The 23,991-nt window shown below is 42.7% G+C and overlaps 1 protein-coding gene and 1 long non-coding RNA gene across 2 annotated transcripts; one reads left to right on the plus strand and one right to left on the minus strand.

Annotated features, from left to right (window-relative positions):
• Positions 1 to 532: 532 nt before the first annotated feature.
• On the minus strand, positions 533 to 3,574 carry EGR1 (early growth response 1). Its single transcript, XM_030504731.1, has 2 exons — positions 3,135 to 3,574; positions 533 to 2,824 (listed from the first exon to the last, which is right to left on the minus strand). Exons 1-2 carry the CDS (start codon positions 3,367 to 3,369, stop codon positions 1,533 to 1,535), a joined length of 1,527 nt encoding a protein of 508 aa, XP_030360591.1. The 5' UTR covers positions 3,370 to 3,574; the 3' UTR covers positions 533 to 1,532.
• A 7,776-nt stretch (positions 3,575 to 11,350) lies between these two features.
• Positions 11,351 to 21,620, plus strand: LOC115615971. Its single transcript, XR_003994197.1, has 2 exons — positions 11,351 to 19,864; positions 20,490 to 21,620. It is a non-coding gene; the product is annotated as an uncharacterized LOC115615971 (long non-coding RNA).
• Positions 21,621 to 23,991: the final 2,371 nt, after the last annotated feature.

Genomic DNA, 23,991 nt, shown 5'->3' on the forward strand with positions numbered 1-23,991 from the left:
ATTAAAGCCTATCAGGCCCACACACTTATATACCCTATGTTGTGTCAAGGAGGAATTTACGATAGCCCTCAGTTGAGTAGGGCTACTTTCCATCAACCAGCCATTTGGACTGAGCTTATTGTATTTCCAGCCTAGAAACTGCTCTATTACCTTGCCATCCAGTAAGATTTCTGACTACCTATGAACACACAGTTGAGATTCTAATTTTCAAACCTCATTTTCAGCACTGGGAAAAACAGAATTGTTTTTCTTCCTAAGATTAGTTCACACGCTTCTTGAGAAGCCAGAAAACAGGAATCGTGCCTACTTCAAAAGAGCAGGTAGTGCACCTAATGCAAAGACGTGTGTGCTCCATCCATGTCTTTGTGAGCAATGGGATTTAGAGAGATTGCTCTCCCCTCCTTTCTTTATGTGGGTATTTCCCCAGGAAACAAGCAGCACTTGTTACTTCTCAGCTACTCAAGGAGTCAGGGTTGCTGCACCACAGTCTTCCTATGCAGCAACTTAAAAGAAAATGTGGAAGTCCACACGATTTGATATTTCTTTTATTTATTTATTTATTTATTTATTTATTTTCTGAAGGGTATTGTACACCAAATATCCCATTGGCAAGAAAGCGCATTCAATGTGTTTAGAAGCCAAACAATCACTTTCATTTTAACAAACACAATTACAAAGTAAAAATAAACCACAAAATAATGAACTGCATGTTCATAACATACAAAAAATGCTGCCTACTCAGTAGGTAACTACAACATTCCAACTCCTGAATATATATATATAAATTTACATTTTTGTAGCAAAAATAGACTTTGAGAGGTGTGGGGTGGTTTTTTTGCTTACATTCTGACCCCAGGGCTTTCTGGTGCTCCCCTCCCCACCCATTCCCTGCTCTCTCTTACATTCTTTGAGTAACATACCTTTCACTTTAAGGCAAGATGCAAAGCATCCATTCACACAAATGCATGACGTCAGCAAGGCTTCACAAAAAGGCACCAAGACTTGTAACTTTAAAAACAAAACTTCTGCCACATGTGAGTGTCTCATCGGGAGATATTTACATAGCATCACTCTAACATGCTCAAATACAGTAAGTGCTGTTCCCAAAGAAGTTTGAAACTTGTTACAGCATTGTCACTGAAATAGAATTAACATTTACAAAATATGGCCCTGTGAACTCCAAATAATACATTATGGATAAGCAAAGATTTTTCACATCGATAGTACCTAAAGGAAAGCAAAACCATGACACATGTACAATTTACATCAGCTACATACTTAATCAAAAGTCCTTTCTTCCTAATAAAAGACTATTGTTTACAGGGAAAATGATACTGAACTTATATCCACAGTCCATGCAAATTAAGTCATTCAACGGAGGTGGAAAACTTAAATGGCAGTTGTTTCAGGCAGCTGAAGTTTAAAGAAAATTTGAATAGCCTTGCAACGTATGGTGTTGAGGGAGTAATTGGAGGCTCCATGTCTGATAACACCAATGGAAGAGGTGAATTCTCCCGTTCTAGAAGGTAATCTCAGCAAATCTCAATTGTCCTTGGAGAAAAGGCTGACGTCATGTCTGAAAGTGCCGAGGTCACCTGTGAGCTGAAATTGTTGGTGACCCCTGGAGATGAGAAGGACGTGGCCACTTGTGTCTGAAAAGCAGCAGTGCCAGAGGGGTAAGTGGTTGCTATAGAAGGTGATGGGAATGTGGTGTGTGCAGGGGACGGATAGGAAGAGGGAGCAGGGGAGGAATACACTGTGCGCACTGGCGACGGGTAAGTGGTGGCAATGGAGGAGGGGTAGGATGTTGTCACAGAGGATGAGTAGGCAGAAACTGGAGAAGCAACAGAGACCGGAGCTGCCTTTTCTACTTTCTTGTCCTTCTGCCTAAGGTGAATTTTAGTGTGTCTCTTCCTCTCATCACTTCTGGCAAACTTTCTGCCACAAATGTCACAGGCAAATGGCTTCTCTCCTGTGTGTGTGCGGATGTGTGTAGTCAAGTGGTCGCTCCTGCTGAAGTTCCGCATGCAAATGCGGCACTGGAAAGGTTTCTGTCCCGTGTGGATGCGGATGTGCCGTGTTAGCTCATCAGATCGTGAGAACCTTCGGTCACAGGAGTCCACTGGGCAGGCATAGGGTCGTTCATGAGGAGGGGTCTTGCTGGGACGGTTTGGGTATTTCCTCATCCTGCTGGGTTTGATCAGCTGGGACTGATAGTTAGTGTTGAGGGTCTTCAACTCTTGGGAGCCAGTCTGAGTAGCAAATGCCTTAATAGTGGACAGCGGTGTGAGGGAAGGCTGCTGTGCTCTGGTCTCAAGGGCTGGGAAGGGCTTCTGGTCAGCCGGAACAAGACTAAGCTCACCCTGTTGCTGAGAGAACAGGTAATCCGGGATCATTGGCACCTGAAAGTTGGTTTTAGCAGTCGGATAAGCTGGAGGTGGATACTGGATGGGGGCTCCAGAGGGGTTGGGAAAGGACTGGGTTGGTGGTTCAGGGAAAATGTCAGCGCTGGAATTGGGAAAAGTTGGTGCAGCTGAATAAATTGGACTAGTTTCGCTAGCTTGGACAGAACAGCTCAGAGGGGGGCTCTGTGAGGAGGATGGTGATGATGAAGAAGGCGTAGAGGTGGGAGGTGCATTAGCCATGCCCACCAGCCCACTGACAAGGCTGAAGAGGGGCTCTGGCCATAAGGTGTTGCTACTGTTGGGGGCTGGCTCTAGGGAGAAGCGCCCCGTGTAGGTTATCGGTGGCAGTCGCGTCGTTTGGTTGGGATAGCTGGTTTCTGGCAGGGTTTTCTCGTTCAGGGAGATCTCGGGAAAAGTGTCTGAAAAGAGAGGAATAGCGATTACTTCCAGCAGCCACTGCAGCTGCTGCCAGCGCTTCGCGAGCCATTCCCACACAGCGCAGCCCCAGATCTTTGCTTCTGGTTAGTTAAAAACTGACCGTAACATATTGCAGCGCCGCTGCGAGGTCTCCAGCAGCAGCCAGCCCGGAGCCGCTGACGCACACAGGAGAATCCCCCCGCGCAGCTGCCGGGAAGGGGGCGCCGATGCAGCGCGGAGCCCCCGCAAGCGCCGCTGCCCCCGCAGCGGACCGGGACTTCCCGCCCGCCCGGGCGATGCCAGCGCGCTTACCTGCCGCGAGGTGCTCGAAGTGCTGCTCCCCGGGCTCGCCGGCGGCGCCGAAGCCCACGCTCTCGGGCGCCCCGGGAGGAGCAAGGAACTGCGGACCCCCGCCGCTGAGCAGCATCATCTCCTCCAGCTTGGGATAGTGAGTGTCCATGGCGGGGGGCGAGTGCGGGAAGGCGCCGAAGGGGTCGGAGATCTGCAGTGGAGGCAGGAGCTGCATCTCTGCCTTGGCCGTGGCCATGAGAGCGCCGGGCTCGGGCTCCGACGTATGGTGGCGCTGCCGCCGAGGGCCCGGTGGACGGGCCGGCTGTGGCGAGGCGGCCGTCGCCTGCTGCGTGCCCTGCGCCACGGTAGCCCCGGCGCTGCCCGTTGAAAGTGCTCGGCTCCCCGCCCGCCCGCCCGGGGCTCCCCCCGGCTCTGCCCGCTAGAAGCGCTCGGCTCCCCGCCCGCCCCGGCGCCGCCTCTATATATCGGGTCCCACCGGCTGCAGCCCGCCTCGGCCCTGACGTACATGGCCAAATATGGAAGGCAGGAAACCCTTATATGGATGCGGGCTGGAGGACCCCGCCTGGTGTCAGCGCCTGGCACCGGGAAAGCCGGGCCGCGGGGGCCCCGCCCGGCCCGGTCAGGGAGCCCTGCGCCCGTTGCGGGCCTGTTTCCTGCCGTGGGCAGCGCCGTCGCAGCGCCGTCGCAGCGCTGCCGGCCCCGGGGCGCCGGGGTCCCCGGTCCTCATCCGCCCCGGCCAGCCCGCCGGAAGCCTCCGCCGCACTTTCCATATTAGGAAACAACCTTATAAGTCCCGGTTCCGGCGGAGGCTTCCCGCTCCTTATATGGCTATTCCGGTCCCGGTTTTGGGGGGGCGGCGCGGGGAGCCCAGGAGCGGGAGCCGGGTTGCCGCTGGGCCGCGCGCCCGCCCCCGGGCCGCGAGAGCGCGCGGACGCCCTGGGCGACGTGAGCGAGAGGCTACTGCCCCGGCAAGCGGCACGGGAAGCGCCCGGCAGACCCAGCGCCGCCACCGCGGTCTCGCGGGCAAGACTCCCGCTTCCTCCCCTCCATCGCCGTGGCTCGCACCGCTCCCCTCCCCCCATCTCCACGGAGGGACCGCACTCTCGGCAGCCTCGATGCGGAGGAGTTTTCTGGGCGCTGGCAGCGCGCCCACGCCGGGGGCTGCCTGCTTCCGGAAAAAGGGGAATCTCTGGGACTCCGGAGGCCTGCCGGGAGCGCCCTGCTCCGCCCGCTCCCGCCGCAAGCGGAGGAACTCTGCCCCGCAGCGCCAGGCCGGAGCAGACCCACGCTCTGTACGCCTGCCTGACGTGGCAGAGTACGGGGCACCGCTGAAACCAGAGCCCGGGCACCGCACGGCCGCAGGCGCCATTGATTTCGGCGCGACAGAAGGTGACCGCGCTCTGGACCCTGCTCTCGCGCCCTTGGCGTTGTCCCTTGACACAGCTGCAGCTCCTGCCTGCCCTCCCCGTAGACACGGGCTGTTCCCAGCACCGGCTCCGCACGGCACCGGCGGCTGTGCATGAAGGGGCCGCGAGCCTCAGCTCTCCGCCCGAGCCAGCGCGCCCCGTTCGGAGCCGCAGAAGAACACTCCCCCAGCCAGGAGGAATCTCCTGCGCTATAAATAGGCGCTGAACACGGCCGCCGCCCCGCCCCGCCCCGCCCGGGCGGCCCCGCTGCCGGCACGCCGCGGCGCGGGGCTTCCCTGGCGCCCGGCCAGACGGCACCGGCGACGCAGTGCGGCCGCAGTGCGCGTGCGCGGCCGCCGCAGCGAGGGGTTCCCCGCAGTGCGCGGGGATCCGTGGGCGGTGCCGGGAGCATGAGCTGCGGCCTTGCCGCGGAGCCTGTGTGTAGCCTTGTGCAGGCTGTGGTGGGGCCTCCGGTCCGGCCCGATCGGATTGACCTGAGCCTGAAGCCTGTGTGTCGCACGGCCGCGGACTCGGAGCTTGCCCGTGGGCCGGCTCGGTGGTCTGCCGCGGACGGCGCTCCCTTCGCCACAGCGGTGAACGACAGGCACCTTTCCTCTGTGTACGGCGAGATCTCCCGGCCAGCCCAGCTCCCGCGCGTTCGCACACGGCATCGCCCGCGTCCGAGCAGAGGCCGGCAGGGCTGCCCGCAGCCCCCACGTCACGCGGTCAGGCACGCACCTCGGGTGCCAGGCAGGCCCCGTTTGCCGTGGGAAGCAGGTTGTACGAATCGCAGTACCAGGCTCTGCCGCCTTTGCGATTTATGTAAGTTGAGAGCAATGGCGGGGCTCCCTCTGCCCACTTTTATAGCAGATTTAAACCTCTGTCGTACTGTTTTAACCGAGTTGCTAAATTTAGGGCCGTGCCTCGTCAGTAACACTGTACAGTGCCTCCCACACGGATGCATTTCCACCCTAAAATCAATTCCAGGTCGCAGCCACACAATGCCTCCAGGAAAACGTAGAAAGCTCCCACTTACGAGCAACCTGTATTACTTAATGGCAGCTAATATACATCTGTTCTTTGGTACTTAAGAAAGGAACTCACACTGGTTTACTAATGTAAATTAGGCCAAAGCTCTGTTTTGAAAATGTGATTTGGTGCTTGTCCTTTTTTAATAAATTCAAATACCTGCTTCAGGTTTTGAGAAGTTCCATACATAGTGATTGCAGTTTGATTTCCACTAGCCTGTCACAGTTTGGAGTCCTGTTAGAAAGGGCAGAGTAGCAGAACTTTTCTTTCTCTACAAAAGCCACAGTTTGCTTTGACTCTTGAGCATCTTACTGACATTGCAGAAGCCATTTTATCTTCCTTTCCTTTCCTTTCCTTTTTTTTTTCCCCTGTAAGACCTGAAGGAACTTTATTTCAACTAGTCCTGATTCCCAGAAAATTTCACTCATGCACCCTGCATATGTTAGGCCTGATATTTTAGACTGGTTTGCAACATGTCCTCCCCTATTAAGCCAGGACATGTTCCTGGCTTCAGTGAAGTACTGGAGAGGCAGTGGATGAGTTACAACCCGCACACTAAGCTAGAAAGTTGCTGTTGTCATTCATGCACTGAGAGACATCTGTCTGCTAGTTTTCCACACTCATGTTCTGTGTTTTCTTTTTTGTTTGCTTCTGAATACAACATTAAGTCTGTAGGAACTACATTAAAGAGTTAGATTTTTACTACTGAAAATCAAGATCTGTTTAGTTCAGCCAGCCAGCCATTTGTTTGCTTGAGGGATGGTGTGGTCAGACTGGAAGTTGTGAAAGAAAGCTTTTGTAGTTAGTGAAGCCTCTAGCTATTAGAAGAAGATAATATCTTAAAGTGTTTTGTTTTCTAGGAAGCATATTTGAATATCCAAAGAATTGGCTGCTATAGATTGGTATTAAAAAACAAAAAAACCAAACTTTCCAAAATGGCAGAATTTAAATACATTTTTAACACTTCACTTAGTGCTTTTAGTGAAAGCACAGGAATGTAAGACTTTACCACTGGCCCAGCCACAATTTTATTTGAGTTAGTAATTTTGGTTGTGATTATCTAACGGATAAACACATGTGATACTCTGGGTTTCCTTGAAAGTCCGTCACCATCGAATGTACTTGTTGGCTCCCAACACATTTTAGTGAGAGGAATGCTATTCCAAGGTCACAAAGTAAAGAATGCTATGGGGTGAGGGAAAGAGAAGAGAGAATGGGATATTAAGCTCCATGAATAAACCATCCATCTCAAGTCACTGGAAAAATGCCAGTCTCTGCTTCAAGTTTGCAGAACAGTTAAAATATACAATACTTTTTTTTTTTTTAATTTGATATTGCAATACTAGTGTTCTATTTTCTGATTCATAGATAATCTTCAGCAGCATTTCTTTTCTGCACTTTAGACTTTATTAATAATATAGCTACATGAATACTGCTGTGGCAGTGGCATCAGCCAATGTGACAGATTAAAATTCCCTAGTTAATAACAAAATTTATTGAAAGACTCATTGTTTTCTACATATTTGTTCACTTTTTCTCTATTTTGCTCTAGGATGTATCGTAACAGCAAATGCATTAGCCAGCTGTTTTAAGATTCTTGCGTGCAAGTTATCTGTGACAGTTTGCTTAAAAATACCTGTTCATAATAGATGTTTTCTATCATCTTTCCTACCTTCTAATAGTCCAGAAAGCACTACATCATTCTTTGAGAAACAACTTCAACCTGCTTCTTTGCAAATACACAGCAAATGTATTCATTTGGCTTTTATGCCTTTTCTGCATTGTATCAGTAATGTACAAGCTTCAGGTAATGACGGACGCATACCATGATTAGGATGTCTTCTGCATTGGTGCACTTAAATGTATCTTCCTAAGTTGCTTTCTAGCCACAGAGTTCGTTCAGCTCATTGAAACTTTTTTCTTCTAACAGAAATGTGTCAGTAGGCTTTTATTTATTTTACTACTTTTCTCTATTGTTATTATTAGTAATGATTTCATTTCATTTTAGTGGGATGAGCTTTTAGCCGCAACAGTCCTTCTATATAATTGATTACTTTTTGCTATCTGGTAATAATTTTTGAAATAACATTTCATTTTCAGTCACTTTTCTTTGTCTAAGCTTTGCCTTCCCCTTAGATTTTACAAAATATTTTCTTCAGTGACAGGAAATTATTCCTGGTTTTTGAGGCTCCAGTCATATTGCTGAATATATCTGATTTCTGCTTGCTCATACCAACTGCAATCAGTTCATGATTCCTAAGTAACCAGCTCCTGCAGGTAGAATACTTGTCTCCGCTTGGCACAGCAAGGCCATTCACCTATGGAGTACATTATCTTTTACCTTAAAACAAACCAACCAACCAAGCCCCCAGCAAACCAGTTCCACCTTTACATTTTAGTAGTTTTAAGTACCGGCAGCATGAGACCTCCTGAATTGGGCTCAATAATAATCCCAACTGCAGATTTAATTAAGAGATCAAATGACCTGTGACCTCTCTGTCTACAAGCACCACCTGAAGCAAAATGCCCACTGCAGTATGACTGCACAGCCCCATGTTCAGATCAGAGCTGCGCCTCTCTGTGATTCGCTACCAGTATGAGATTAAAGAACAATTTATTCCTTTTTATTTGACAGTGGCCAGTAGTAGACTTGCATACTGTTGTCACCTTGCCCAGTCCTTTACAGTGTACCACACTAATCCATAGGCACTCAAGATCATTCACAAGTTACCAGTCATGCTACAGCAAGTAATCGGTAGCACTTATTTTTTTTGATAGGCTGAGCACTTTGGCATCCAGCTGTTGTATCTGCATTGCTCTTCCAGCATGAGTAGTATTTGTGATCTTAGCATTCTTAAGATACAGGAAGAACATTTCCATTAAAAGTGGTATACAAAACTGAAGTTAAGAAGAAAATTACAGTTCAGTAGATAGCTGTGCTTAGTTCTATTACTAAGGAGTTTCAACACTGGTTCATCTCATGCCTGACTGAAGGGGAGGGGGGGGGAAGTCTTGTTTATTTATTCTACCAGACAGTGAAGAGCAAGTGCATGGGGGAGGAGGGTCACATCATCTGAGTCTATCTGGCTGAAAATCAGACATCTTGAATAAGTCAGTATTTGAGGTTCTTGCTATTGTCAATGGAGCAAGGCAGGACCTGCAGAAGCCAATTCACCCTACCTCACTTATATACCTGCCCTGAAAAAGATGGATCCCTTTCTGTAGACAGTCATCTGTGTCTCACAGATGACTACAGAAAGATTCTGCATAATTTTTTCTGCATCCGTATGTAATCTTTGTGACAGTTAAAAATGATCTGAGATGACTCCCAGGTTTTGTTTTGCTTAGTAGAAGCTGATACAATCTTCTTTCTTTAAGTGGTTTTTTTTGGTTTTTTATTATTTTTTCTATTCAAACTGATTTGTTGTGTTACTGTGCTAGTAAAAACATTGTTATGCCTTTACAGAGTATGTTTCCACACAATTACAACTTTGTGTCTCAGTTATTTTTTGTAACTGCTGCTTTCATGACTGCAGCTTACCTCCAGGTCTCGTCAGCCTGTACTGTGACTAAGTGTAAAATGGTCACTATTACTGTTGGCACTGAGTTAAACTCTGAATGCAAGAAAAGTTAACCAACTTTTCTTTCTTTCTAATTTGTTTAGTGTTCTAATATAAATTTTGTTTTAATTAGATGCACACATGCCTTCGATTGTCTTTATCCCAAACCTCCAATTACCTAATTCTGTTCCCTCCTCTATTTCCCCTGGGTACTCTTTTTAATACTCCAGACTGTAAAACAAGTTTATTTAGATACCCCTTTAAAAAGTTTTATTATTCTCTAATTTTATCATTCTCTATTTATTATGTGGTATTATTCTATAAGCCTGAAGAGTTAGAAACAAGAAGAGGCATTCCAGCTTTTTAAAGAAATGCTGGAGAGTTGTTTCTTCCCTCCCCCTCCCCCCCCCAACCAAACCATCTGTTTTACAAACTGTGACATTTTAATGTGTTGTACTGTAGGACATTCTACAGATATTTTTAACTTATTTGTCATTAATTTTGCTTCTGTGCAGTTACATTCATTACAATAAAAGTCTGTCGCTTTTAGGTGGGGGCACAGAGGGAACAGACACAAATGCACCCATAATTTAAAATGAAAAAAATACTTAAATTTAAGCAGCCTTTTCAGTCCTATGAGGAGTGAGAAACAGATTTTTATCAGCACTTTTTGAATGCGTGGCTTTGCTCTAATGACAGAGCTGGATGTGCCCATGTCTGCTGCCTGGCTGCAGCCCGCTCTGGTGTGGGAGCCGTGTTCTGGTCACACCGTTTGTGGCGGAGTTGCCTCAGCACCACCGGATGGTGGTGAATAATACATATGATTTATGAATTCAGCTGCTAAAAGCAAAGGTGAAGATACAATAATTTTGCCAGCTGGTTGTGACAGAACTTTTAGCAACTGTATGAATAGCTGAGTAAAAAATAGTACTATGTTCTGCTAGGTGTGGGCACCCTGTTTGCCAGTGAGCTGAACTGCCCTCAGTGACACCCATCATTCACTGTGAGCGAGGCCCTGATGAACAGTTCAGATTATATGCCTGGACTGCATCTGTCCAAAGGTAGATGAGCTTATTCCTATCTATCTACAGCATTGCATAGCCAAACACTGTTATAAGCCAACCTAATAAAATGTTATTTTAAAAAATCATGCCTTGTGTTGCCACATTAGGAAAGTGGCATCCCAATACAGCAGAATCCTTGAACATGTGGGATTTTAGGTATAAGATTGCTCATACTGTTTGGTTTTTTTTTGCATTTTGACGTCTTCAGGGGATGGGCTAATGATGTATCAATGCACAAGTTCAAACTGAAGTATGTACTTGAGTGCTTTTCTAAATTACAGCCTGCATGAGGCAAGTTTGCAGCATTTATTTTTAAATAACGAAACAGAAAGGCAAAGGGGAGTTGCATGAGACAATTACTGTCTGTCATGCAAATATTGAAGTGCCGTGATTCAGCCAAGACAAAAAGCTGTAAGACCTCACTACTTATACTGCTTAAGAAGGACGTAATTAATCTAAGACCCTACTTGGTGGTTTTAACTAAGTGCTGTCTGTGGGCTGTTCCTCTTTTGCAGTAAGGCAAGTGTCTCTGGGAAATAGCAGCAAACAGGCAATAAAAATTTGTAGCCTGAAGTGAAAGGGACACCAAAAGAAGAGCATGCCTAATCTTGTTCCTCCATGGGCTTCCATACTCCAGTCAGCAAATTTAGTGATTTGACAGTTTTAAATGACATTTCCTACTTTCTGTAGCACAAACAGTGATACAAGTTGTGTTTACTTACAAGGTATCACAAGAACCCAGAAGCAAACCAGCCTGACAGCAAAAGGTTTGGGAGTTAGACAGAAAACCACTATAAATTCATCATGGAAATACTTAGGGGCTCTTAACTATAATGCTTTTCTGCTTAACCTGGAATATCTATGCAGAATACTCTCCCCCTCTTGTTATGACGGTTCACTAATAGAACAAAAACAATCCACTGCTACCTACTCAGGATGTTGTAACAAGGATAGCAGCTTAATGTTCTGAAGATTTGTCTTAAAATTCTCAAACCCCATGGCTGATTGTTATTCTTTTTCCCCCACTCTCACTGCAGTACTCGGTAGACAGTAGCTTGAAAAAATGACTGTGTTATTACAACAATCTACCTGATATTTTCTCCAGCCTGTAACAAGAATTCAGGATGCGGAAGTTTCTTTTTGAGTGACACTGGCTGATAACCAAATCATAGTACCGAAGGGAGAGTCTATGTCCTTCTACAGATGCAATGATATCTTCTTCAGTAGTCAGCTTCCTGTCTTATGCTAGCACATGCTCCATCATGCACACATGTACATACACTGCAGTGTATCACTATGTATGTGTTTTCTTTTCAATTGACTAAACGTAGCCAAAGACTAATAGACCAAATGTAGCATTAACAATTCAAAGGCAGATCTATAACCTACCAAGTCTGTGGTGGCAGAGGGCAGCAGAAAACTGCAGGATACCATGCAGGGACTGCAATAATCACAGTCATTCTGGCAAATGAAGTAGGCCAAGGCCCCTCTTCTCTCTGGAGAGCAAGTGGCACTTGGTACATGTAAATCCTCCTGCCACCCACTTCCACCTCCATTCTACCTCTACAGGAAACCAAGGTGGATTTGTCCAGACTGTTACAGGGTTCTGGGCTGCCTGACTCACCTGGGCTGTGCCTGGGCTACAGGAACACCGAGGAGCAAGCTAACAGCTCTGGCATGTGGACAGCCACAGAGCTGTGCCAAGTGCACGGCCCAGCGAGTAACTGTCCTAATCATACTGGAGTACTATTTTTATTTTTTTTGTAATACTTAAAAAGTAAAGAAGAATAATAATTTTTTAATCCATTTAAAGTTCCTGGATGCATTTCCTAGGAGATTAAGTCTGTTACTTATAGAATAGTTGCTTTTAATCCCTAAAAATAGCATTTTTAATTAACTTTTGGCTCTTCCCAAACAAATATGGTTTTTATTTTGCTGTGTTTGCCTATGGAGTTAGCCAGGATATGTAAATACCATTTAAAATAAGTCCGTTCGAGAGGTTAATGGGAGTTTAAATGAAGATCAATAAGAATACACATTTTACAGATTTCCTGGGTAGGAGCATAGGTCAAGTATTGAAAAATATATTGTTCAGAAACATTCCCAGTTATACTGCCTTTCTTCATGGATGTTACTAGTGTTCATCCCGTATTTTATGGACTGGTACATGGAGTAAATATGGTGGTGAATTTTCCCAAATTTCTGTTCCTCAGCAATTAAAAATACAATGCTAGATACTACTTTGAATCAAAAAGAATTTAAAAATGCACGTAACTGCCAAATATCTTTCTTCCTCTCACTTATCTTACATGTTTTTAATGAGAGTCCACCACCTATGTCTGGCAGTTAACTTCTGAGTAAGAACTAGAATTTTTTTTTCTGTATTATACTTCTAAATGGCAGATACAACTCCCCTACCCCCCCATTTGCTTTCATGAGTGTTAATGTACACACTGCTGCAGTCACCTGGCTGAACAGCAGCTATGTTGAAACCACTTACAGCTCTGCACTAGAATCAGTACTCTCTTGCTACATCCTTGCTTACAAATCTGTCCTTACCGAGGCCCTGCAGTCACCCTAAGTGACTGTTAGAACCTTAACAGACTTTTTCCTCCCCTAGTTTTAACATATTTTATTCCTAATTGTAGCTTAAAATTGTGCAAATCTTTTGCAGTTCTTGAACACAATTTTCTAGCTAAGGGGATAATTTTTTTTTTCTCTCCACTCATTCCTCTAATGTCCATTTGCTTCTTTTCCTTTAAAAATACAGAGGGTGGGGGAGGGGGAAGCCCCCTCCTTAGGAAGCAAGCTGTAGTGAAACTAAGCTTACACTTCCTGTGAGTATCAGTGCTGCTTCTGGCTCAGTATCCATGGAAACTTGATTTCCCATCCTGCTGCAGGAATTAACTGAGGATCCCAACACACTTGCTCAGGGAATCACTATGATATTAATTCATGTCAGACTATCAGGCTCTCTTTATTATCTCAGATACTCTTTTCATTAGTTTTAATCAGAACAAAAGGTTGAATTAGCTTTCATCAACTAAACAAAAAAAAGGCCATCTAAATCTTTACCTCCTCAAAACTAGGACACAGCACATGGAGGCTACATCTTGGAAAACACTGATTTCAAATGGATCTTGGCCAAAATGTCAACAGGAGATGGTGCACAGCTGGGAGTGCTCTATGCAAATCTCCTTTTCCATGTCATATACTCAGCTCTATTTTTCACCTGTACTGCTAGTTGGATTATCTTGGGGCAAAAAGTCACTGTCTGCCCTTCACTATCAGAATGTACGTTCCTCTTCCACAGTTCATTCTGTCCCAGCATATAATGTGCAAAGCTCCAAGAGAAAAAGCCAAAAGGGACTTTTGCTAGGGAATATTGTTTTGAGATTTCTCTTTGAAAGCTTTTCATTAATTACCAACATAAGCATGTCAAGTTCCCATGGGGTCTGCTCTTGGATCACCCACCTCTGAATACCTACTTTTTAAATTGCTTTCCTCTTGCTTTTATTTCCTGCTTAATTCCCTAGTTGCTGTCTCCATTCCCTTTATTTCTCTCTGACCTCCAAATCATCTTATCTACACTGTGTCTTTCCTGCTTGGACATGGATTTTTTTTTTTTCAGTTTTCATCTTTCTGATAGTTTGTATTTAGCAGCTGGTCCTTTTGTAACCATGACAACTACATGATGATGTCAGCAAAGGAGCTCTCTACTGTCTGAGGAACTGGATCTCATTAAATGCTAGGGGTGCTGCTTGAGCTGATGTTTTGTGTTCTGTACCCAGGAGAATTTTTCTGGAGTCTTCTATATTTTTCTGTATGCCAGGACAGGCCAATTTCCTATGTTAGCTGGTATCCTTCAGACAATTTCCCTTCTCCATCTCTAGTTTGCACTATTGAGATACAGTCCCTCCCACAGATGTGGGCTGTTGAGGGAGCAGTATAGCAGGAAAGATGACAAGGTTATTATGATAGACTAATCATACAGTCCTTGAGTTGGAGCCAAGAAATTACGCTGTGTGGTTCTGTTACATCTCAAACACAGACAGTTTATGAGAAGAAACTGATTGGTCTCAAACTGTAATCTCAGGTGCTGCAAAAGCTGCTTACACTCACTGCAATAGTTTTGGATTCATGGACAAAGCTAAGTAGCACTGTTTTCTCCGACTGGTAAATGCAGGCACAGGAAATGTGAAAGTAATGTTTCAAACTGACTTAGTGGCAACTCAAGACATGTTAGACAAATACTTAGGAGGGTGAAGAAATACCATAGACCAGTGAAAGACACTACTGGCATACAAGGACACCAGCATTCTTGGGGGAAATAATTCTCCCTTCTAGCTGGATTTACAAATTATATGTTGTGTTATATTGTTACTCACCACCATGTCTGAGAACCCCATCTGTGAGTAATCACTCCTCAGTCTCAGGCTGCAATTTCCCAACATCAGACTCCTTAGGCATCTAGAGATTCAAATGCTGTCAGAGATAAGAGTCAGCCAAATGTAGACTTCCAGGAAGAAGAGGAAGTAGGCAAGCACCTACTTCCCACCCATAGCAAAGCTAGACCTTTTCTGTGTCCCTCTTCTTCCACTGTAAAAACACCAACTCACACTTCCTTCCCCTTTCTCCTCACATCAATAAAGATCATCAGGTGCTGTGAATCTAAAGTTCTGGGATAAAGTAACACCTCCGTGAAAATACCTGCTTTAAGTTCAGCTTCAGTAAGAATACTTTTATACTGCCTTTTTTTTTTTTACTCTAAGAAAGTGCTGACAGAAACTGTAATGAAAATAATACATATTATTTTGAATCAAAGGGAATTTTAAAATGCACATAATTGCCAAATATATAGTATTATATATATATCAGGTTAAAGAGGTGGTATAATATCATAATATTATACAACCTCTTCTTTCTTTACTCACTTCAGGCTACTTAGACTTCAAAAGGAACCTTTTAAAAAAAGGGTGAAGCTAGCAAAGACAATTTGATGTGAGTTTAGAATGAAAAGGTGAGCACAATGAAGCAATGAGGCAGCAAGTCTAGAACAAATAAGCAAAAGTACTTTTCTGTAGTAACATACAATGGAGCTTAATGCTGGGTGATGCTGTACAGGCCATAAGGATGAACAGTTACAAAATGGACTAAGTAATGAAGGATGGATCTGTTGGTGGCTATTAATCATAATGTGAAGAAGCAGCCTCTGGCTTAGGAATTACTTGATAATATATTGGACAGTAGGGACAAGAGAAAAAAAATCACTCTGTGCTTGCTTTGTTTGTTATATATTATCAGCATCCACTATTGGAAGCTCACAGCCAAGAACTGGATGGGTTACGGAGACCTGATCTGTCATTTTTTCCAAAGGCAAAGCTCAATAAAGTACAAAAAAATTCTCAAAAAGTTCAAGTCTTGCTTTTACAAAAAGAACAATTAAATGCAACACAACTATATAGTATTTGTATAAAGGGGTAAATATATAATCTCTCAGAATATAAGAGTAAGAACACCTCAAAACAAAAAGGAATATTTCTGCACAGTACCTAATACATGGAACTGTCATGAAATACCACAGAGACGTACATTCAGCAGATGCAGAAAACATTGAGCACTACATCTGGTTAACAACGTTTCAACCTGAATTTATTTTGAAGAGAGACTCTTCCCTCTCCAACCATCACTACTCCTTCATAACATAATCCAAATAAATCTTGATAACTAGCGAACAGAAGCACCATTAACTAGGTAAAGACAGTTAACACTTCCTGCAGTCATCTCCCGCTGACTCTCTCAGTACCGTCAGAGAGAGAAACCTGGGTTGGCTGGACCACATATCTGAGGTGATTCAGTAGTTGTGTCCTGAGCTTTTTTGGGAAGAGTTTAAAGTTTGCCATAGGAACAACAGGAAATGGAAACTGTGTATTTCAGATCAAAGGGTAATTTAATTGATCACTTTTATATGAAGGCCTTAGGAAGAAACAAAAAAGACATCCTGTTCCATTATGACAGAAATTTCAAACCAGTATCTTAATATCTGAAATACTAACAAGAAACTCTTATTGCAACTACACATATAGCATTCTGTTTGGCTTGTTGTCCACAAGCAGTTACGGTACGTGTACATAAGTTAGGTACTGTCAAACCCCCTCGTTTCTACATTCGTTTTTCTTTGCTTTAAGAAAACAAAATGTAGTGTTTTCTCAAAAAGGTATGCACTAGTTCAAATGCTATGTAGGTGCTCTGTTTACCTGTATTTAGTAGGTCAGATAATGTTATCAGTGACATTCCTTCTGGCCTTCAGATCTTCTATAAACAATCTTCATGCTTTAACTTGCCTCCTCCTGTTTCACCTCCTTCAAGCTTTCACTTTTTGCTTCTCTACAAACTTTTATTAGTTTCCACTGCTACCCAGACGCAGTGGTCAATAATTTCCTTCTGCTTAGAAATATTTTGGTGTAATGGAGCAGTTCTACCAAAGCTATTCAAGATTTTCTCTGTATCATTGCAGACAGATTGCCATCCCAAGCCCAAAGCATCCCTCCAGCCTGTTTCTCTCTGCATTTGCAGCGTTGTAAGTGAAGGTGGCATTTGCTGCACTATGGGGAGCAACATCTGAAAAGTAACAGGAGAATCGATGATTCCTCAGCCACTAAGCTAGCAGCTAAAACCTAACTCTCAATGTTATTCTCTTTTTTTTTTTCTTCCCCTCACTTTAACCAATTAAATGTTATTGTGGCAGGCACTTCTTAAGTCTCATATTCATCCTCCTTTTCTGAAGAATCAAACATCTCTTTTCAGTATTTTGAATGGGTTTCAAAAAGGGAACCTTTGGGACCTACAGTGAAGAAAGAACCCAAGATGATTCAGAATCTCCCCAAAACAGCAAGAAGAGTGCTACTAATTTTCTTTTGCTTGTAATGTTTTCCCTACTACACAGCTCCACAAGTGTCACTGAAGTGACAAAAATCACATTTTTCCAGTCTGTGAAGCACAGTATCTTTGCTTCTGCTTTTGTGGCTTTCCTGAAAGGCAATTTAATCAGTTTAATGCATTGGAGATGGGGAAGGAGGGAAGAACTTCTGCATATGGAATTATTTCTCAAGAACAGAAGTTTCTGCTATTGCAGGGAATGGTGCAGCCCTTTAGAAAAAGAGACCAGAACAGGTCAGCTCAGGTTTCTTGTAACAGTTTTGTTAGGAATAATATGAGTAATCAAATTAAGCTTGTCAGATTTGGAGTAGGTCCTCAGATTTCCTTCATAAATAAGGCTAGGATATGATGTGTTTCACAATATATGTACTAGTATTTTCCTTCTTTCATTAGACTGAAAAGTTCACCCCAATACATTCGTTCACAGAATGAACTATGATCATATATAAAATAAAAAAAATAATAAAAAACCCCAGCAGGTTCTATGTCAGCTTTCTTGGTGACAAAAATATTTAAACTACAGGGCTTAGAGGATACAGAAATGCATCGAAATTCAGCAACTAAAACTGTGGAAATGCAGCACATTTCTCATCCCCTATTACAGGGAAGCAGTCAGGCCCTGCCCTGCCCTTTCAATTCGTTCTATACTGCTGTTATTTTTAGTCTGATAAAGTTTTGCTAGTCAAGATTCGGCTCATCTATATAAAAGAGAAGAATGAAGCAAGAATACAATTAACAAAAACAATGCCACAAATTCATGGGCAACAGAAACATTTTTGTGTCCTCCAGGTAGATTTAAAAATACCTCTAGCAGTGGTTTCATGTATTTAATTATACATGATCATACATTTAATCGTATGTGCCATTTAACGGACATTTCTTTTCCAGTTTTTCTTGCACATTTTTAAAGCATACCTGTCTTTGCATAGTTGTACTTGGCAATGTAAACACCTGGACAGTTAGCTCTGGTGCACTTCTCAGATCCAACAAACCAGGTAACTGCTTTCAAGAACAGCTGCTTTGAGTTAGATTTGAACCTGCAGCAGCCTTAAACGTTACTGCTCATTTCCAGAGGCAATCAGTACCTTGTGATTCCAGCATATTCTAACTCTCCAGATATTTTGCTTTATAAAAACTTATTACATATTCTCAAAAGCTGTTTATTGCTAATCAGATGTGCTTCACTTTACATTCAGTATGGCTGAATGAAAGGGACTAACATACAAGCTTACATACAAGCTTTCATGTAAGCTTTCTTGGCTCTTCAGATAGCAACATATTACTCTTGGATAGCACATGACTTAAATTTACCTGTTAACTGCTTTGGGTAACTTTCAGAGAACAACAGATGCAATATCTATCTGCAATATCTGTCTCTGTACAAAATGATATGGCTATAATTGCCTACTGCTAAGTTTTAAAATAAATGTTACAGAAATTTTAGCTAGCTAATCTCCTGCCCTGCCTCTCAGCAGGTTATTGCTCCTGAATGTGTATTATTTACCTTTCATTTCTCAAGGTTGATCTGTGTCAAAATTCCAAAATAAAGCACAAGTCCTGCTTCAAATAAAATTTGAAGGCAAAAATGACTTTAGAATGTTAAAAGATAAACCAATGCTTAAGTATACAGTAAGTTAAAAATCACCATCTCCTGATAGGAAAAGTCTTACAGTTGTTAGAATAGTGGTAGACTTTACAGGTTTTACTAAGTTTAGCTTGTAAAAGCTGAGGAAAGAAGTGCAATTGTAATAACCCTAAAACACACTACAAACATGTTGCTAGAGGCAAGGTTCCTCTCCACCTCATGACTGAAGTAGCCCAAATGTGGACTGTATCCTTACCTTGATCTTGGGTTTGCTTAAACTGTTCTATTACTAAAGGCTAAGTTTTTTTCGCAAGCTGAGCGAGACTTCTAAAATCAACCTCACTGAAAGCTCATTGCTGCTTCCTCATCAATATACCAGAAGGACTATGTGACATTTCTATGGAATGTCTCTATGCTCCTGGGACTGATGATTCAGTGTAGAGCTGTTTGGAATTTCTACAAAACTTTAGCCCTCCTCACTTCCAAATGGCTTCCTTTTACCAGCCTGTCAAGCTCAATTAAAAATGTATGCTTTGTGTGCAATAAGAAGGGGAAGGATGGAAATTTCACAGCACAAAGTATTAGGCAGCTCACTAGAAAGAGAAAGCTGCATTTTCACGAGCAGCATGAACTGTACCTCCTAGGTTTAATTCTTTTTTTTCTGCAGTTAGGAAAAAAATAACGCCAAATTTTGAGGTGCATAGTGAGCAACACTCAAGCTGAAAGAGCATGCAATTAAGATCTCTGTAATGTCAATTTGATTAAGTTTCTTCCTTGCTTGTCATAGTTTCGTGAAAGAGAGCAAGGAAGGAGCCGTATTTAGAACAGGGCTAGCAACTGGCAAAACAAACGTGAACAAACTGGAAGTGTCAAAACAAGTGTAAAACCACAGACTAATTTTGGTTTTCACATCACTGCAGAGTTTAGACACTAGCCTCACTCAAATTACATGGTATTTGATGGAAAAGACCCATTTCAAGAAAATTAATACCTCATCATAACTCTCAAAATCCAGCAACTGTTCCCACAAGCCTACAGACAGGAAGGTACCAATCTGTGTCCTGTGAGTGATTCCGCTACAAGCTGTCCTTGGATTCACAGTAAAATACAACAGGAACAAAGACAAATGACATCATGGGATCCACTGGTAAGTAGTAGTCAAAGACATCACATTCTTCCCACACGAGCTATTTCTTTGTAAATATATTTTAAACACATAATGAAACTATCTAGAGTGGGAAAGTCAAAGCTCTCTGCATTCAATAAGGCCAATAAGAACAAATTTGCAGAATTTACTGCGTGAGAGAGGCCAGGAGCACATTCAAAGACACCAAGGAAGACATAGTATCAACTTTTTTAGCCACAAAATAAGTACAAACTACATGAAAGAAAATGATTTCTGGGAATGCTGGGTAAGTAAGTTCATTGTATGCATATTATATATGACTGAAAATTAGATTTCCCTCACAGGCAATTTCAGAAGGAAGGGAACAGAGCAGTTTTGTTAAGAACTTTTACCACATTTAATTATATATCCAGATTTTTAATTTTCCAAGGAAACAATTACTTTGAGAAAGACCTACAAAGATAACAGAAGTGGTGTTGAAAAGGAACTGAGTAGAATACTTTAAAACTTGATACAGAGTCATTAGTGAATCATATATTAAATCCACTAATGATGCAAGTTAAGATGCATTGTAAAAGCTGTGGAACATAGATATGAAAACCAAAGGTATCTACAATATTAACAGCTAAATTCCTTTTGATTTCAGGGGTATGGGCTATCATCAGAGGGTTAAAGGGAAATCATGGCAAAAAGTGAATTAAAAAAAGAAAAGAGCAACCTCAAAGAACTATCTGAATATCTACCAAGAAGAAATGTCTTTAATCACCTTCAAAGAACTCTAGAAAACAAGATGTACTGAGGAGTAAGAAATCATTGGATCAATATTTGATATATATTACAGCAGCAAGAAAAGATCACTGTATTCGATTTATAGTTGCATAACCTCACATGTGGGGAGACAGTTATTCTGCTTTTAAGGAGTCTACATTCATTACTGAATACTTCTGCAAAAAAAGGATTCAGGCAAAATTCGCTACATTCAAAACATAGCGTATTTTATAAGACAACATTTAAAGCTTTATGTATGCAAAGTTTTAGTAAAATACCATCTTGTATGTCCACAAATCCATCTGCGATGCATGGTTGAGATGCATGCACTATAGGAATGACAGTGTCAAATTAGGATTAAATGAATAATCTAAACAAAACAATGTACTCAATTACTTTTTCCTCCTTCTATCCTGAGTAGCCTTAAACAGGCCAGATTTTTTCAGGTCTCATAGTTCTAATTGTTTAACATCTTCCTTCTAGTCACTACTTCAGGATGGATGTTTTCTTCTACCACAGATGTGTACATCTGTGTACAGTGACTTCATTCAACCAATGTATGTTCTCCTTGGCCACTGGCTTTGTTGTACCTACATGCTCATTGATAAGGTCTTCTTTCCCTGCTTCTAGCTTTTGCTTTCTGTTGCATGGAAATTTACCATAAATCCTGGCATATGAGTTAGCTCACTCTGGAAAAATCCAAATGTCTTTGGTGGGACTGTTTCTCCTATTTCACCGCTAGAACGTATTATTACTGAATTCTGTAAAAATCAATTAAGGTTATGACTGCTTTTTTTTTCCTGCAAGCTGAATATAGTAGCATTTGCAGTGTCTTTTACTATGATGATGGCAGAAGCTCCATAGCAACAGCCTGTTTGTATTCCTACTGGAACCACATTGCTCCTGTATTGTCTATCAGGAAAACAATTTTTATATGTAGAATCACAGTTATTTAGTTTGTGTGCTGAAGAATTTATACTGCTTAAGAGAATAAAGTTTTAACTAAAAAGCTCCATCTATCTGTCCATAGTTACCAGAGGTTTCACTGCTCCAGCTTTCTTGGAGTTTAGAGTGATACTTTTTTGATGCTAAGGAATTGGAAGTTTTGGTTTCCTTCACCTGTAATTCACTAATATACAACCCACGCAAAAGCTGTTTGGAGGGTTTAAACAGACATTCCCTGAAATAATTCTTAATTTCTCTCCTAGAATCTCTGATCCTTTTCTTTACATGTACCCACTCAAAAGGGTCTTCGCCCACTTAAAACTGGCCAAGAAAAGCTTTTCATGAAGTACACGCAAGCAAACCAGAAGACATTAGACAAAAAGCAGCCAAATGGCTGGGCGTGGTTATATGAAATATAACAATTAATACACATGTTTAAGGCTAAAACCAGAACATCATGGATATACCGCTGTACCCCTGATACTACCACTTATAGCCAGTAGACTAAGAAGCTCTAAAATGAAATGTAGTGTTTCACTGATCATTGCCTGTAGCATGGCCCATTAGAAGGAACACGAGACCTGGCTTCACATATCAAATCCAAGGCAGAAGCACAAATACATCATATTCAAGACAATTCATTGCTTTGTATCCTTGTTTCCATTTTGATCTTTGTCTTACATAGCCAAATGACAATTACTATTTAGAAACAATTCTAATGGTTTCCATATGCTAGGAAGAACACAAATAATATTCCCCCCCCCCCCCCGTAGAAAAAAGCATGCCAGCTCAGGAGAGGTAGTTGTACTCTTATTCCATGAGCAGTTAGGCTGATGAGAACTGCACAGATCTCCTACTGAATGTGCAGAATGGTTCCAAAGACTCATGGTTATCCACATTATTAAATAATGACAGCTCTAGTCAGTCAACATCATAAACCAGGACAAATGCTCTTGACCAGATAATCACCTTGGGGATCCAAAGGATTATCTCTGTCACTGTGCTAGCAGACTAAGCTGCTTGCCAATCATCTCTAACTGATTACAACTCACAAATTTAGTGGCACTTTACACTTGAGCCTGCTAGCCCAGGAAAAGAGGTTGAAATTCCAGAGTTGCCAGTGTTCTAACAAACAGGCTAAAATTCAAGAGTTGCCAGTATTCTAACAAACAGGCAAACTCAAAGTCCAAACCTGTGCAACTCATTAACTACTCCTGTAATAATTCTGCATAGGTCAAATGCTGTTGTACCATATTTGAGTGTACAACAAATACATGAATATACACTTGTCCTCTGGGAAAAGTGGGGATATGAAATGTTAGGCTAAGACAGCAAAATAACCACATAGTATTTTTTGCACATTCCCAGAAATATAGTTAAACAGTTTCCATTTACTACATAGACATTTCAGCTTCTGACTGCTGGGGTTGGGAATGTCAACTCTGAGCTGCTGATACAGAAGCAGCAGCAAATCTGCCTCCTTCCTGAGGACATCCATGGAGATGGAAGGCTGCCAAGTTTGATATTCATAGCATTGGCGGGAAAAACTGACAGCAAGGGGGGAGAGGAAGAGAAAGGCTCCACCTACACAAGAGTCCCAGAGGAAAACTACACTTCGCAAGGGGGGTTGGGTGAGAGGAGGGTGGGGACTAGGTTGAATTTCAAAGTTAAAAAGGATTTCAACTCAATCAAAACCAGAGACTCAGTCCATTACTGCTGTTGTTAAAAGCTGGAGACCACAGTCCATCAGCTCGAGACCTCAGTACTATCCAAAACACTAAGAATGATGCCAGGAGAACCTTGCAAGATTCTTCTCTTATCTCAGTCACTACAACTGCTAGCCCTGACTACCAACTTTAGCAGGGCCTGTGGAGGATCAACTGCTGACGATAACCACAAAAGATTCTTCTCACAGCCCATTTGTTTTTCCTCATAATTTCACGCACCCTCTGTTGCCTGCACCACAAGGTTTTCAGTAAGCAAACTGAGTTCTTGTTACCTGCCCTGAAAACTGCAATTATTTCCTCACCAATGCAATATTTCACGCCTGGGTGTAGTAGCTATGCAGTAGTGACTAACCATTCATGCTTCTGCACATGCACCCAGAAACAGATATTTACCACTCAAACTTTGTACATATAAATTCTTTCCACCTTCTGTCCTCCCCAGAAGTTGTTTGCAGTTGCTATTTATGCAGGGCTCTGAGATGCGTAACAGTAATAGTATTTGATTCTACTGTGATCTGCACCTTCAGGAGCAAAAAGTCTACTTAACAAATATACTTGTAATATGAATTCAAGTCCTCAGTTAACAGCTTGAGGAGTGGACGCAACATAACTGAGAGGCACCATCTAAGTGAAGAAACAAAGCCAGGACAAACCAGATTCTCATAACCTGCCTTGATTTTTATATGGCAGAAATAGCAGGACTCTGTA

Source organism: Strigops habroptila, chromosome 12 (assembly GCF_004027225.2).
Source record: "Strigops habroptila isolate Jane chromosome 12, bStrHab1.2.pri, whole genome shotgun sequence".
NCBI classification, from domain to species: domain Eukaryota; kingdom Metazoa; phylum Chordata; class Aves; order Psittaciformes; family Psittacidae; genus Strigops; species Strigops habroptila.

Bases quoted from the DNA above. Each gene is read 5' to 3' on its own strand.
- EGR1 (XM_030504731.1), bottom strand. From the start codon at position 3,369: ATGGCCACGGCCAAGGCAGAGATGCAGCTCCTGCCTCCACTGCAGATC. The intron at 2,825-3,134 runs GTAAGCGCGCTG...CTCTCTTTTCAG, and splicing joins CTTCGAGCACCTCGCGGCAG to ACACTTTTCCCGAGATCTCC.